Source organism: Sabethes cyaneus, chromosome 3, assembly GCF_943734655.1.
Source record: "Sabethes cyaneus chromosome 3, idSabCyanKW18_F2, whole genome shotgun sequence".
In the NCBI taxonomy this organism is placed as follows: Eukaryota; Metazoa; Arthropoda; class Insecta; order Diptera; family Culicidae; genus Sabethes; species Sabethes cyaneus.
Genome location: NC_071355.1, coordinates 217,518,771 through 217,535,134, shown reverse-complemented (window position 1 = coordinate 217,535,134; position 16,364 = coordinate 217,518,771). Strand labels below are relative to the sequence as shown.

Below are 16,364 nucleotides of genomic sequence, written 5' to 3'. Positions count from 1 at the left end.
ACGCTGGAATACTCACCAATACTGATAAAGCGAACGTAGAAGTTCGACGAAATAAAAGCTGTAGCTGTAGGAGACGTAGTACTCTTCGTAGATGAAACTCGACGAAACAGTTGGATTCGTTGTCGAGTACAAGAGGTTATTAAAGGCAAGGATAGTAGAATTCGTCAGTTAAAACTGCGAGAGGGATGTTACATAGGCCAGTATATAAGATTACTGTGTTGGACGTCGAGACAGCAAGTAAAACTGGATCATATGGCCAGTGTTACAGGGGGAGGATGTTGTGGCTAGGCACCGTACGCAACAGATCCAGACGCGCCGCATTGCCGTTGTGATCAGTAATCCGTCAAAGTGACAATCTAGATCGGATATGACGTAGAGTATTGTTCAGAGTATTTACAGTATTTGTTATTCTACTAAACAGATTAATTAGATTTGTTATTCTATTTGCTTATCTACATCTAAAATCCTGATTCGCTTGACTCGTGAGTTTTAAAATTATATAAAGTTATACTTAATATAACGTGAATTCGTGTCATTTAATAGCCAAGAAAAACACACGATTATAACCTAAAGCTATTAACTTTTTAATCAATTCACTGAAAATTGTAAGTCATATAGCAATTTATTGTAACTGTATTGTATAGCAATATGATTCCAGAGCTTCTTAACTCAAAAATAAAGTTGTTAAAAGAATTCAATGGACTACTTAGTTCTCCGTACCCGCCGAAACCACTGTGCTCAATAACCCGAATTTTATTTTTACTCTGGTGAAGGTATTCGAAAAGCTGCAGTTAATATGCTAACATTTAAGTATTGCTGAACGTGTATATCCATATCGTATGCAGTAAGTTATGCTATCAAATTCCGACCACGCGCACAATTCTTAGAAACATTAGATTACCAATACATTTTCATATCAGTAATATATTTTCAACTCACCTGACTACATTCAGTTTATTAGAATTGCCATTTGATAAAATCACTTGCAACACATCGCTACTCATGCCGTTAGCTCACCGTTAACTAAACATTTTCTGAAAAGTAGAATGTGCTCGTTTTCCCCGAGAAGTATAATGCTACGGTAATGTAGGTACATATATGCTGCAGTGATGATACTTATCGCAAGCAGTGGAGAAGGATGCGCTTTCTCCTTCAGCTGTTTCAGCTGACTTCGCTGTGCGATAACACCATCTTCATATGCGCTCACGCATAAATAGTATAGATGAAACTGGCACGAACGAAGATAGTAGCAGTATCAGAAGTTAATCGCACATCGATGCCATAAAGTAAGATTTCTCTTCGACTTTTCACTATGCTGTTGTAGAATTAGGGTGACTAGTGTGTTATAATCAATTTAACTACTGTGTTACTAGAACTTGATCTTTGCTAAGTTTATAACAAGAACTTTACATTTCCAGTGCCAAGAAATAGAGCATTACCCAGGTAAACAATTAGCATTAACATATAGGCACTATATCAGCTGCTTATGAACATATCTGGCATTTTATACTGCTTGTTGTTGTTTACTAGCTTTTTGCCAGTCTATTCGCATTAATACGACATTCGAAATTGTATTCAAATTTTTCCTGTCGGTAATCAGTTGTAAATAAGCATTGTCAGTGCGATAAAAGGATTAGCACTAAAGCAGCTGTATATTTTGCCAAAGTAGTTTTTAAGGAGCATTAAGGCGGCTTAAATGCGTACTAACTTGCATTTTAATAGCATTTATCTATCCGATTCACGATTTGCACATACGCTTGGTTCGGAATTCACCTAAAACCATTTCACTTCAAAGCTCGACTTTGTTTGGTGAATTAATTAGCCAAGAATCAAGTAAAAGAAAAAAATCAATTGCAGACACATGCAACACACGACCCATTTTTCAGTTTACCATTCCTAAATCCACATAAACTCGATCGTTTACCAAAGTCCTTCAATAGAGAAGGCAGACGTGCAAAATCCTGAAATATTTTGCGTGCGTAAACAACTCGTATATAGCAGCAAGATAAGGGTACCAAGAGGCAAAATATGCTTGACATCATTCCTCTTGGGATCAGACATTCGAATTAACACCGAAGGGAAACGATGGCGGTGCGGTGGCGGTGGCCCAGATTCGCAATCCATCCTACATATATCCCAGCGAGCATTGTTATGTTGGGAAAAACGTCTACGAGGAACCAAATTTCTTTCTATTCAATAAAAGCGTTGTGTGCTAGTGTACCACCAATCAGGGCAACAGATAGTAAAGCGGAATGCCGAACGCGGAGAAATTTGAATCCTAAAGAGGGTAAGCAATAAAATGTCACCACAATATGGATTCGTGTTATTTTTTACGTAAATACGGATTGATTTAGTGCAGTAACTGTTATTAATGAGCCTTGAAATAGAATGTGAAATTAGTGTAATAAACTAAAGACAAACAATTAAATTCAATCAAATTAACTATCTCTTGAATTAGCCATATTAATTGGATCCAAACTATTAGCGTTAATCCAGCTATTTCCATACCACCTCCTTATCCGTTCGTAGGGAAAGTTTCACACTGGAAAAGTGAAAAACGAAACAACATTGACGAAGACTATTCAGTTTCGGTTTCAGTTCAGTGTGTTAGACACGATTATTATCAACCACTTTAAGCATAGAGACAGACCGATCGAAAACCTCCTGGGACGGTATGCATGGCGGTGGATACAAAGAGACAAATTGAACCAGATGGTCTAGAAAATTATGTAAATTATTTACCAAGTGGCTTCCCGTGTAACTTTCAAATTGGATTGATTTTTCCATCTACCAGTCTTTGTCTTGATGTGGCAAAAGATTGGCAAATATTTAAATTTTCCTTCATGGAAGTGACGAAACTCGGAAAGGTGCTTTCGATTCACCTTTTTAAATTGGGATTACGAATGCTGCTAAGGACTAACGCAAATACTGCGGAAAGCCGGCTATCCAACAAAACAAAAGAAAACCAACAAAAAGTGCACCAACTCTGGGCTGAAAATTTGTAGAGCGATTATAAATTCCCCACAAAATGCTTAACCCTCTAACGGGCAACACCGTAAAAACGATGCGATCAAGCTAATGACTATTTTATCATGAAAGTACACACAAATAAGCCTTACGTTCTGATTTTCATGCAAAAATAATTATCTGGAGGAGCGCCAGGTAAGAAAAAGTCCAATTTCTTCTTTTCTTTTTTCATGTCTAACACTCTGCCCAGATATTCTTTCAATTCAGATATATTACAAAATTAAAATAATGCATGAGATTTACTCATAGAAAAATTGTTTAGGTCAATCATTTTGTTCTAGATGTCCTTTTCCTTCAAAAGTAAAAAAGGGAATATTCGCGCATTAATTATTTTCGTAATTTTTCGGAATTTTTGTTTTTGAAAAATGATAACTTTTGAATGCATGGTCAGAATGTTATGATATTAGTTTCAAAATGTCAAGAAATCTGTTCTGAACGCATTTTACATATTGCCAATTAAAAACAAATTTCGTATGCGGCTCTGGAGCTCCAAAAGCGAAGGCCGTCTCTAGACGGTCTTACCCGTTAGAGGGTTAAATATTTCTCTACCCCACAAAGTAGTATTTTCCCCAGTGAATTTCTCTTTCATAACCATCCTAATTGGCCTCTTTCGTTTCCAGCGTTAGTCTGTGGCTCGAACAACCGCATCGAACTTACAATCAATCTTAAGTTTTGATCATAAATCACCTTGTTCAAAAGGTAAAAGTTATGACTTATTGGCTTTATATCCCGTTTCTCGGTGTGCTTCCCGATAAAAATAAGCAACCTGATTCAACAACTTTATAATACCTTTACTCTCGAGCTGCATCCGTTGCCTCTGCATCTGTGAACTGCAATCGGTGGAAAAAGATTACCTATCTAGGATTTCTCCGGTAGTACTCGTCGCCAGTAATCGCAGCAATAAAACGAAGTTCACGATGATGATGGTTTATATATTTTAGTTCGATTTATTTATCCTACAGTATCGTCCAAAACGATGTTTTCTCGGTTTATTTTGTCATTCTGATTCTTATGAATTGCTACTTTGATGCTTTGAATGAAAAAAAAAACAATTTTGCAATACAATGAATAAAACCAAATGACAATTAAATGGATAGTCATTTTTCAGGTAAATAATATGCCTGCACATCGAGTTTAGCTTGAGTCATTTTTTCTGTTTATCAGTTATGTCATACTCAAGTTACTTGAGTCAAGCATGAAATAACTGATAAACAGAGTGTCAAAAAGAACTAGTAATGTGCAGAGGACTTTAGCTAATTGATGATATTTCAACTGTCATAATTTAAACTCGTTGTTTGTATGTTAGTTGAAAAGCAATTATATTTCAAATCAACCTGTAACAATAAATGTTGCTATATATCAACTATTTGCAACGAATGTGAACCAGTGGTAAATAATAACCCCGCTTATTTAATTATTTTTTTCGGTCAACCGTAGGCAGTGCGTCAAATGATAAATTATTTATGTATTGAGCAAGATTGTTAAACCAGTTAACATTAGTTTCAAACCCGTTACCTAGAGTTGACTAGTGCTACAAGTCAAACAAAATTGTTCAAAATTCGTCGTCGTCGCCAAAATCAACACAGAAAAAGTGTGATTATGGGCTGAAACTCTTAGTGGAACTACAAACTCTAGGAAACGGATAAAATTGATATATAGCAAAACAATCGAATGCATGTAAACAATTACATGCAACCAATTCTGAAGCAACAAATTAAACGCCTAAAACCTAATCGCCAATTTTTTCTCACTTTGAAAATTGCGACACAGCACAGGCATGAATATTCTGTCAACCCGTTTTTCATATGAGACATCAGTTTTGAATAAATTCTTGCAGTACAATTGAGCGAGTGATAGAGCCTGTCGTTCACTTTTTTTATAACTGTTCACTTTCAGTTCCATCATATTGGACTAGGTTTCTCGCGGTTCAAAGAAATCTTGTTGGGATGAGAAGACTTATCACTTTTTCTGGCGTACTTCTCTAACAGAGACATCAAATCGGTCTAGGTTTATAGCGGCCCTAAGAAATGTTGATAGGACGAGAGGACTTTATCACTTTTCCTGGCGTGCTTTCCAATCACAGACATCAAATTAGAATAAGTTTGAATATTGTAAAGAATCTTCGACCTGTTGTGACAAGGGCAATTTTTTCTAAAAATAAAGTAATTACAGTAAACAGATGGTGTGTTTGACTGTCGTCCCTGCCTGTGAAGCAAGGCGATCACGTAGAAAATGTATGAGGATGTTTGACCTTGGAACTTATCTCTAATTTTAACTCATTCGTGATTGACAAAGAAAATTATAATAGAAACCACATAATTGTGCTACATCTGTTATGACTCAATCGGATTCTAAACCATGAAAATCCATTCATAATTAGGAACGCTGTTATCGTTCAAAATCTTTCATATTTTCGTGACGGTAACTAGAATCTAAATTATGGAATACACCCTCAGGTAAGACGTAGTCCTACATGCTACATCAATAAAATACTCCAAGGAAAATCACAGGTTACTAAATTTATGCAGGAACAAATATCAGGATATTTGGCATCTTTGGTTAGATCTAAGATTTCTACGGTATTCCCGATATCTATTTGATTAGCAACTTTCACTTGCTTTGAAACCAGGTTAGGTTGATATCCTGAAACTAAAGATCGTTGGAAACGTTTGCAATGCTTCCTCACTCTGTTCGCCCCACACTTTTCCGCAGCATTTTCATGTTCAGGACGTCAAAGTTCCGGAGTACCGATGCCGAGAGAAACAACCGATCATTTCGATAATTGTAAAAATATACTCAAAACTTAAGTCTTGTATGAAAACTAGGAATATTCATGCAAGTGATGTGACGCAATGCATCCATCTTTGCATAATAATGATAATTTTACCTAAAATCAATCTGTTATAATAAACAACTTTGTAACGTATTAAGATTCAAGGACAAGAAAATTCTCATCAAAGCAGTTTATTGACATAATTGTTCCGCCCGCCAAGTTAACTCACTTCGACTTACTTTTAACTGCATTTTGCATTTTTGCTGCAATATTAGAGATGGAAGTCATCTCCTTACCTCCAAAACCTCCGGCAGTCATAGCTTTCATTTGCAGCCATAAAAATTGTATATCCAATAACCATCAAAATCAAAGCACGGTGTGGCGGAGAGCAAGAGCCATCCAGTTGTTACATAACCGAACACAAAAGGAAACAAGTACGCCAAATAACAGGAAGGTGCTTGCAGGAAAAAAAAATCCAAGCTCAAACGAACCGAAAGCAAATTGAAAACAACCAAATGCTTCGGATGGAGCAAAATCAAACGAATCCGTGCGCTTACTCTCGCCGCACCCGAATAACTGTGACTCACCATCAACCGGAAACGGCGTTAGTAGTTTTCCCCCGGCGGGACTCGTTGGAGGAAAATTGAATTTAATAATGGAGAAATCTCTATTGAGTAAATCTGGTCTTTGGCGAATCGCTTTCCGCTGCTGCTGCTGCTGCTGCTGCTGCTGCTGTTGGCGATGCTGCCTTCTCGTGTGCCGTTCATTGCCTTGGCAATCGTTTGCACTTTGGCCCGCAGCAGAGCGGTACCGGCGAAAGAGGAAATTTGTCGAGTGCAAGCCAATTCAACACCAACCTTAACCCGCCCCATCCATTTTCAACATCTTCTCCGCGAACTGCTCTAGGCTTGCCACTAGATGAAACCCAAAGAGTAGAAGTTTAAATATTCATTTGAAATGCATTTTCAGCGGTCCCTAAAAGCGATCACTGATTCGAGATTTACCTGAATTCTGAATGAAAGAAAATGGAACGAATTGATAACGACAAGTGCGATCGATTGGGTTCTTTCCGTGTTCCGTGGATTTATTACGAAATCCCTGACAGCTAAAGTAAGGACGATTCAACTGGTGCATACTTTTGTTTAATAAATACATAGTCTGCAAACTCAGCCGGTCGTTAACACAAGCCACTTTATGCACCATCAAGTACCTTTCAAACTAATCAGTTACAGCTAAATGGCATCACGCAATTCAATCAGCCTTAATGACAGTTTCCAAACGGCAATTTGCAACAGAGCAGTTGCAAAAGCAAAACACTGCAAGAAGCGCAAACAATATTCCAGGAAGTTCAAACACGCAACAGCAAGTAGTAAAAAAAAACTTGCGCAAAATGGTGCAATTCTGGGGCAAAAAATATAATAGAATTCAACTTTGTATCGCATCTTTCTTCACTCAACCCCTAAAAACCCCACTGAGAAACGCTTTGTTTGTATGAAAATTTCCATTTCCACAATCCTTATCCACAGCTGGTCGGTCGGTCGGTTGGTCGGTAGAAGGCGCACCGCGCGTCGCTGAGATATGAGATGTGATTTTTGCACCATTTCTGCATCCCTTCCTCTTCCGGTGGGTTCGCAGTTTCAGCCTTATCCACACGGAGAAAAACCAGCCATTTTTTCAGGCTGTCTTGAAGCGGGTTGAAAACACCATCGACAGACACACCAGCAAACATTCTGTTTCACCTTGGAATTTTAATGCGAAATATCTTATAGCATCGCTCGACAGGTGTGGTACTTCCGTCTGCAGTTAGTGCTAATGAAATTAGAATTACTTGCCATATGCTGCACAAACTCCCTGCGTCCGGACGTGTTCGTTTCGCATTAGGGAAGGGAGCAAGCAGTGGTGGTAAGGCGAAAATAGTGCTCGTTAAAAGCGGTTAATCCACCTAAATTGGAAAAGTTTTCTAATTGATGAAAAGCTCAGTTGTTTGCTTTCGTGAGGTTTACGACGAAAATTAGAATAATCGTATTTAATCTAGAGTACCGCTAATTAGATAAAACGTTGCACCCGTACCGTGCAACAATTAACCGACTGTGAAAGTGGGCAAAAAAAAGTATTTTGGGAAAACAGTATATCCTAGAGCTATGAAAAGTGAAATAAGATCCGTTTATCAGTTTTTCAGTTTATTAGGGAATACACGGTATTGGCTCTGGATTTGTTTTATCAAAATCTCGAAGATGTTGGAGTACGGAGAAAACACAACCCGGATGTCGTTGACAAAGCTGCGTCGCCATAAGCCTCTGGGCCGGCCTCTATTTCGTTACCCGTATATTGTCCTTGCGGATTCCAGTCGAGTGCTTCTCGGTAGATCTCCTTCACTCCTTTCCTCAAGGTGTGTTCAAGCCACTTCTACCTACGATGTCGAATTTCTGTTGCTATCACCCATCGATGACATCGGCGATGGAGTTCCTCGTTGGATATCTAGTTTTCAGGCCACCAGGCATGAATGATATGTCGCAGATAGCGGTCAATAAATACCTGCAGTTTTTGCGTTGTTTCCGCTGAGACGCACCGCATGTCGCAGGCGTACAGGAATACGAATTCAACGCAATGTTGCGAATCGAGCGAGAAGTCAGCGATGCCTGCTCACACGCGGGAGACTATGAGAAGCATAGCATTCAACACTTATACCGCTCACGCAGGCGCAAAAAAACAGCCGACGTTGCTGTGTGCAGATATTCTGCTACCACACACACTCGCGCACGCACATCCTCACATCGTCTTCCTGCATAGCTTATTCGAGAGTCAAATAACTTGTGAGAAATTAGCTGTCCGTAAGGCTAGTGGCGCACTGGGATACAAATTTTGCATTACTTTTTCTTTTCTTCTTCAGCTTCGCCCTTGAATCTACTCACAAGCGGGAGTGAGAGCCCTCACGTGTAATCAGTATCAGCAGCCCGGGCTGCAATAACGAACGAGAGCGACAACTGTACCAGTTAGCTAAACGCACACTCACAAAATCTCATTGCAGTGCATGAATGAATAAGACCGAGAGTCCGAGAAGGATGCTTATGTCGGCGTGTTCGTTAGAATGAGTACGCGTGTGTGAAAAAATTAGACCACACGAGTGTGGGTTTCGCAACACTAGTTTAACGTTTGAGTTGAAAATTCGTGTTTCGGTATGTAGAGTGATTTGGTTTGAGCGCCAAATGTTTCTCGAACCAGCAAGGCACCCCTGGCCTTCCTGATCCGTGTGGCTATATCAGGCTTAGTACCACCATCGGTCGTTGCCAGGCTACCAAGATATTGAAAAGCTTCCACCAGCTCAACCTGTTGTACCGCTGCACTGCTGTGAAGTTGGTGGGATTATCAGTGTTGTACTGTTTGATGGTTTCTTATCGATTGTTTAATGCTCAATTCGGGATACGACCAATATAATCGATCGATAAAGCACAACGATGCTAGAGATAAACTGATATAGGTCGATAAATGATTAATCAAGGTTGTCATAGCGGTAGGTATCATTGAGATGTGCGATATAATTGCAATTATTGCATTGATTTCGGCAGCAAGGCATCAGCCTTTGTCAGCGACCTTAGTCATTGGGATCTGATTCAACTCCAGTTGTTTCCTTCATCTCGTCGCCTTTAGCAAGATTGGTCGGTAGTATGGCAATCTCCGTAACTGTCCTTTTATACCGTCCACTTGCGACCTGGATGACAACTCGAACTCACCCAACCTTGCCAGCTACGGTTTCAACGATTCGTCCTGATGGCCATTGAAGTGTCGTCGAGTTGCTCTGCTTCATGAGTACTAACTGTTCAATTATGGTCACGTTGGGATTTGGTCGCTTCCCATTCGCTCTTTGTTGCAAATGGCTAAGGTAGTCCAGCTACCAGCAGTTCCAGAGGTTTTCCAGTGACATATTCATCTCTTGTAATAATCGTGAGAATCGATTACGATTCAGACTGGTCAAACCTGGATCTGTTAATTAGGGCAATCGGGAGTTCGCAAATAAGAAAGGTCATCAAAAGAGTCTAAAAGCGGTGAGAAGGGACGAAAATTGAGAAGGGATTGAATTTGAGTAACGACTGGTAGGAGTCTGTTTATGCCAAATGAGTGGTTATCCAAGATGCGACGGAAATGGAACTTTTTTGTTATTAGATTACCACCTTAAAACATAGTCTGATGAATAAAATTTCTGGATATTAATCGGTTGTGGGCTACTGGTCTCCAAACTCTTGAACACCGCCTCTGTATTCTGTTCTCCTGTACGCCGCCGAAGAGCGTTCTTAACACTCGTCTTTCAAAAACTCCGAGCACTTACAGCATCTTCTCAAGCATTGTCCACGTTTCGTGCTCATAGAAAACAACCAGTTTAATGAGCGTCCAATACAAAGTACACTTTGTACGGGAGCTTAATTCGACCGTATTTGCTTGTGAATCCTATAGTCAACGCAACTTCCACTGATAATATGACTCTGAATCTTATAACTGGTGTCATTGTCCACTGTCAACAGTTCAGGCAAGATAGACGAACTCGTCACTATCTCAAACTCATCGTCGTCGGTTATTTCACAACTGCCCAAACAGCGTCGGTCGACCTCGATTCCACCGGCCAGCATGTACTTTGTTTTAGACGTAGGTACTTACCTTTAACCCAATCTTTTCTGCTTCGTGCTTTAGTCTGGTGGACCACTCAACCACCACCACAGATGGTCTGCCGATAATGATAATGCTAAAGCAGACGAGTCCACTCAGTTTATAACACCTTGTAGCACTATGCTGAAGATCAGACATGAGAGACCATCAGGCTACTATGGGATTCAATAATCTACCCGAAATCCGAGCACAGCACTATGCACCATCCATCGTAGATTGAATCAGTTTGATGAGCTTCCTGGGGAAGCTGTTCTCGTCCATGATTTTTCATAACTCTTTATATCTTTGAAGTCAACGTGAGTGCGCGAGATTTCGGCCTTTTTGGAGGATCTGCCGCAGTTTCGTTTAATGAAGCCGGCTTGATAAATTCCCTGCGCACAAATCCGCATACTCCTGCTCTTCGAGGCAGCGCTTTTTCTTCTGAAAGATTTGGGTTCGCTTCTTAATATGTTTTACCACGTTCTAACGGGTGGCAATAATGCGCATCTTGGCCATCCACGCAGTGTTCTCCTCATCCACTCATTGTCATACCAGTCGTTCCAATGATTTCGTACCGTGAGCCCGATGATGCTCCCTGCTACCCTGCTAATAGCTATTTTATAGAACTCCAACAGTGCTTGAGAACAGCGTCGTCCAGCTCATCCTGTACCGGCAGCGCAGCTTTAAGTAAAAGTAAGTAGTACGAAGAGTTTTAGGCGCATCATAACCATCACTAGACAGTGATCCGAGTCAACGTTAGCGCTTCGATAGGATCTGACGTCAATTATGTCTGAGAAGCGCCAATAGTCGACCAAAACTTGGTCGACCTGTGATTTTGACTGATTTGGTGGCCTCCAGGTGTACTTGTGTAGGAGTCTATGCTGGAAGAAGGTACTGCGTATGGCCTTTTTCTTGGAGGCGGGCATGTTCTTGGAAGCGGCAAAGTTGTCTTAGGATCTGCGCTGAATTCTTCAATTACCTGTTTGTATTCCTCCTCGTGGCCGACCTCGCGTAGAACTGCTTATGTTGAAGAACCGGCCCTTCATGCTCAAGCTGCACATTCGAGGCACCACTGAATCATCCATTTCCGCATCTCGCCCATCACTATGTAAGCTGTACCCAGCTCGTGTGTGTCTGGTAGATGGTATGTCAATCTCTAAACGTACGTACCCTTTAGCCCTTTCAGCAGTTCCGGCGTTGCAGCGCACGAGGCTTTATGCAGATTAAGCAACGAAGCCTTTTTTGTATGCCAGCAGGGCATTGAGTTAAAAAAGGCCACTGTGACAGTCTCAATGATCGTCTTTTTCGGCAGGCCTCGCTTGCTTGTTTACTTGTTTATTGTCCAGTAGCGTAAGATTAATATCTTTTTTAAAATTGCTACTTCCGGTTCTAATAAAAGGTACATCATTATAATAATTTAATTAACTAATTAACACTAATTCACGATAATTTTCTTATACATTGTCTTAATTGAAATTGAATAATTGTCTTATCATATTTTAGTTTATACGGTTCCAAAAATTTATGCAGCCTCTCTTGAACATTGCCTCCGACGATGAACGTTTTACTTCGGGCGGTAGCGAGTTCCAGCTTACCACACCTCGAACGAACAGTGAAGCAGCGTAACATGCAGTGTTGTTGGCTGGTACCACAAGGTTTTGCAATCGGCGTCCACGAGTTTGGATCAGTTTCTGATGAAGAATACTGGGGGCCTGAGTTTTTAGCAGATTCCACAGAAAGACGCACGATCTATGAGCGTAGAAGTTTTTTATCGGACATCCAATGAGGCTCTGTTGCAGGTGGCTCACGTGATCGTAGCGGCTCAGTCCATACACGTATCTCACACAGCAGTTTAGTGCCACACGTAATCGATCGAAGGAGCTTGCGCTGGGCCGGATGAGGAGCACATCGCCAATTAGAAAATGCGGCAGGATCAAGGATTTAAAAAGCGTCAGCTTAACGGCAATCGATGCAGAGGAAGTACAACAGTAAAGCGTTCGGAGGCTAGCATAGATTTTACCACATTGTTGTGTTATCAAGCCATCCCACTGCAGATCACAGTTTACGGACTGCTCATACCTATTGAGGGAGTTGTTGGGCAAGATTAGATAGTTGTAATCCAGTGCCACAATTCCGTACAACATGGTTCATAAAACCGAAAACCTGGGTTCTATACTCGATATACAGTGAGATGAAAACTTCCGAAGAAGTTATGCCTACCAACTTTCAGGTTCAGAGTTGTAAAAGCGGCAGTTATAATACGGATAATACCTTGCCGATATTTTTTCAATGATAAGAGCAAGACAGTGTCCAGTTAGGAGTGTCGTGATTGCGCGTATAATTCATCATTACTTAAGTTGAGTAGTTTTTCAGCTGATGCAGGATTTGGGTAGATAAACTGTTTAGCTTGTCTACAACTCTGTATGTGGTTCCAAGTAAAAGCTATTTCTATAGCTTTTCCCATGTCAGCTCTTCCTTCCCTCGGTAAGAAACTGACGGGAAATTCCTGTTGAGATACCTAGAATTGACGGTCCGCATTTTGTTCTAAACTTTTTCCTTATCAGTATAAAAGGGAAAATTCTCAAAATATTTATTTTCGTAATTTTCCTGTAACCTTGTTTTTGAAAGATTATACGCATGGTCAGAATGTTGTCATATTAATATTGAAATATCCAGAAAACTTTCCATTTATGTGGCCCTAAAGCTCCAAAAGCGAAGTCTATGGACAACATTACCCGTTGGAGAGGATTAACATAAAGGATTTTTACCTCATTTTGTCAAAAAGTCAATTTTCTGTGATTAACCCACTGTATTTATTTTTACAAATAAAATTAAATGGCTTTACAATGCATAACTAGCTACTAAACCACTGCAACCAATCGTCATGAAAACTATTGACTTTCTTTCATTCGACCTTAACGTATACCAAGTAGGTAACTAACTTTATAGGATTGTTACAGTTGATGAATACATATTTATATTCTTAAATAATTGTGATAAAACCAAAACTAAAACTAGCGATGATGTATGCATGAACATATCACCACAGAACAAAAGTGGAAGTTCGAACGATGCGGCGATCAAGAGTTGTAACAGTCTCTTTCGATTTGGGAAGCTATTCGCATAGAAAGGAACAACAGCATTTCGCATTGGCGAAGTTACGGTATTGCCAAAAATGCACAGATTTGCACTCATACACCATATGCGAACTGCATGAGAGTAAAAGAAATCGTGGAACTCCGTCATCGTGTCATGCCTTTATATGCATTCCTGTGCGTTCGTGTTTTGGAAAAAACGTCCTGTATCTGTAGAAAGTAAGCCAGTCGTCTCACAGCTGGCTGCGAAGTCTGTCGAATAAAAACAGAAGGTCAAGTTTCGAAAAACGGAATGTAGCACCTAGGCTCTGCTTTGCTTTTGTATCTATAGAAGGTGGCGTGTAGGTGTTTAGATTTCAGCTTCCACTTTTGTTCTGTGATATCACCATAGCATAAACCAACAATACTAATTGCCAGTTTTTTCCTTACCATTTTTGCTACCACTTTTGCCATGAATCGTAATTTCGTGACGCTTTAACGCACTTTTATCGTTAAACACGCGGCCGCAGAAGCAAGGAAATGTACGACCATAGTGCGTTGCCAGATGTCGGCTCAACCCCGAAGCATACTTGAACTCTTTGGCGCATATGCCGCATTTGCGTATCGTTACAATCGGATTCTCCGTATGAAAGGCGTTGATATGGTGTAAAAGTTGATCCTTCTGATTGTAGCGCTTCGGACAATGATCACAGGAGAACGGTCTTTCCTGTCAAAGATAAATAGTTAACGGAAACAAAATTCAAAGCGTTATATTTTGTTAGTTTTACGTTCGTATGCACCAACGTGTGACGTTTCAAAACTTCCTTTTGAACAAATCCTCTACCACACTCTCCACAGAGAAATGGCTTCTCTCCTATAAAATGTAGAAACTAGATTTTGGAATAAAATCAAAAGAAAATTTAACAAATACCTGTATGTATTCGAAAATGACGCTCAAATGAACTTTTAGTGGGGCACCATTTTTCGCAGATATCACAACTATGTCCCTTTGACATTTTTGAATGCGCTGTTTCAGTGTGACTCTGCAACAGGTTAAGGTCCTTGAAGGTAAGCCTACAATACGAGCACTTGAACACACTCTGCACTTCCGCAGTAAGAGAGTTTGTCGGTGACTTTTGTGCTGGTTCCGTACTGAATTCCATGCAAATAATCGATCCGTCATTTGCCCGGACTTCAACTTTGGTCAGGTCCCGATCTTTTTCGACCTTCATAACACAATTTTCACCTATATTAAATCCAGGTTGTTCTGCCAGCTCTGCTTTTACTGCATTAGTAACTGCTTCCAAATCTTCATCGGAATCATTTCCATACAGATTTTGCTCCTCTTGTGCCAACTCTGATTCTAGTACATATGTTTCTGAATCGGATACATTCGTAATAACAAATCGATCACCGCCCGCAAACTCATGCAACGTAGCAACATCAGTATTTGACTGTAATTCTTGCTTAAAACCAGAAACCACCTCGTCATCGACATCCTCCACTTCCATTAATTCTGCTTCTTCTTCTTCTTCCTCCAAATATTGAACATGTTCCTCATTTTTAGATTGCATTTCTTCTGTTAAGTCAGTATTTAAGCTAATTTCAATGGAATTTGAATTAGACGCGGAATCTTGAGGGGCAATGCTAATTTCAGATGCATCAACATGCTCTTCCGTGCCTCGAAGATTCTCCAGTATCTCACTATTGTCGGCATTTATACTCGAACCGTTATTTTCAATACTTTCCGTATTAGTACTGGCATCTAACATTTGCCGAACAGGATGTTTCTTTTTTACTGCCTCTAAGATAGCATTTTTTTCGATTTGAAATTCTTCTCTCAATGCGGCTTCTCTTGCATCCCATTCACGCAGTTTTTTCAATTCAATATTCTGCTCATACGTCCGTATGAATTGCAAACTTTGTCCAAACTCATCTTCGTCATCCTCCTCATCTATATCGTCCAACAAGGAACTTGCTTTACCGGTGGCTATAAGCTTTAAATGTCTCCTAAGTTTAGTATTGTTATCGCGACATTTACTGCGGAAAACATACGTCTTTTCTAATTGATACTGGCATTGAGAGCAAATCATCTTCGGTAAGCTATCATTTGGATGAATCTAGAGAAATTATTTATAAAGTTGAAAAAATAGTGCTCGATATTATAAAACATTACCTCCAATGAAACACTGAACATTATTCGCAGGACCATGGCATTGTTATCACCTGTTCCCAGTATGCAATCCGAACGATCAGACTCCTTCAAGCACAATCTACACAACTTTGTAAAATCTTTCCGGTCCTCCATAGTGGTTTAAATTTGAATTATGTCCAATAAACACCCAAAAAACAAACTGGCTTGTTCAATGTTATAGCATAATCTTAAATCGTATCTAATGTTTATGCTTTTCTAATGAATATCATGATGAATATGATGGATGATGAACATCTGTTTGGACGGTTCTTTTGACCATTTTGACAATTAAGCACAGTTGCCAATTTTATCGGAAAATCCGAAGGAGTTTCTGTTGTAGATTTCTTTTGTAGTAATTTAGGAATTAATTAAGTCTTCAATAGTAATCAACACAGTATTAAATGATAATCTTAAATAATCATTGGTAATCACGATGCCAAAAATTAATGGTACATATTCAGTGAAGTATTAATCCAAGGAAACTTTTTCAGAGGTGCGTAGTAATCATAGCTGTTGGGAACCCCTTGGTTTCGAAGCAATTTTCTAGAAACCCCTTGTTCCGAGAACACTATAATCGATAAGGCAAAAGCTATTATCGATATTATATTGAGATCAATATTGAGAGAATATCAATAACTGCCTCGTCCCTTTAACTTTT

At 39.7% G+C, this 16,364-nt stretch overlaps 1 protein-coding gene across 1 annotated transcript; it reads right to left on the bottom strand.

Annotated features, from left to right (window-relative positions):
• Nucleotides 1-13,248: 13,248 nt before the first annotated feature.
• On the bottom strand, nt 13,249-15,888 carry LOC128744319 (zinc finger protein 808-like). The gene is made up of 4 exons (XM_053841212.1): nt 15,689-15,888; nt 14,444-15,632; nt 14,301-14,386; nt 13,249-14,239 (listed from the first exon to the last, which is right to left on the bottom strand). Exons 1-4 carry the CDS (start codon nt 15,818-15,820, stop codon nt 13,940-13,942), a joined length of 1,707 nt encoding a protein of 568 aa, XP_053697187.1. The 5' UTR covers nt 15,821-15,888; the 3' UTR covers nt 13,249-13,939.
• Between the last annotated feature and the right edge of the window lie 476 nt (nt 15,889-16,364).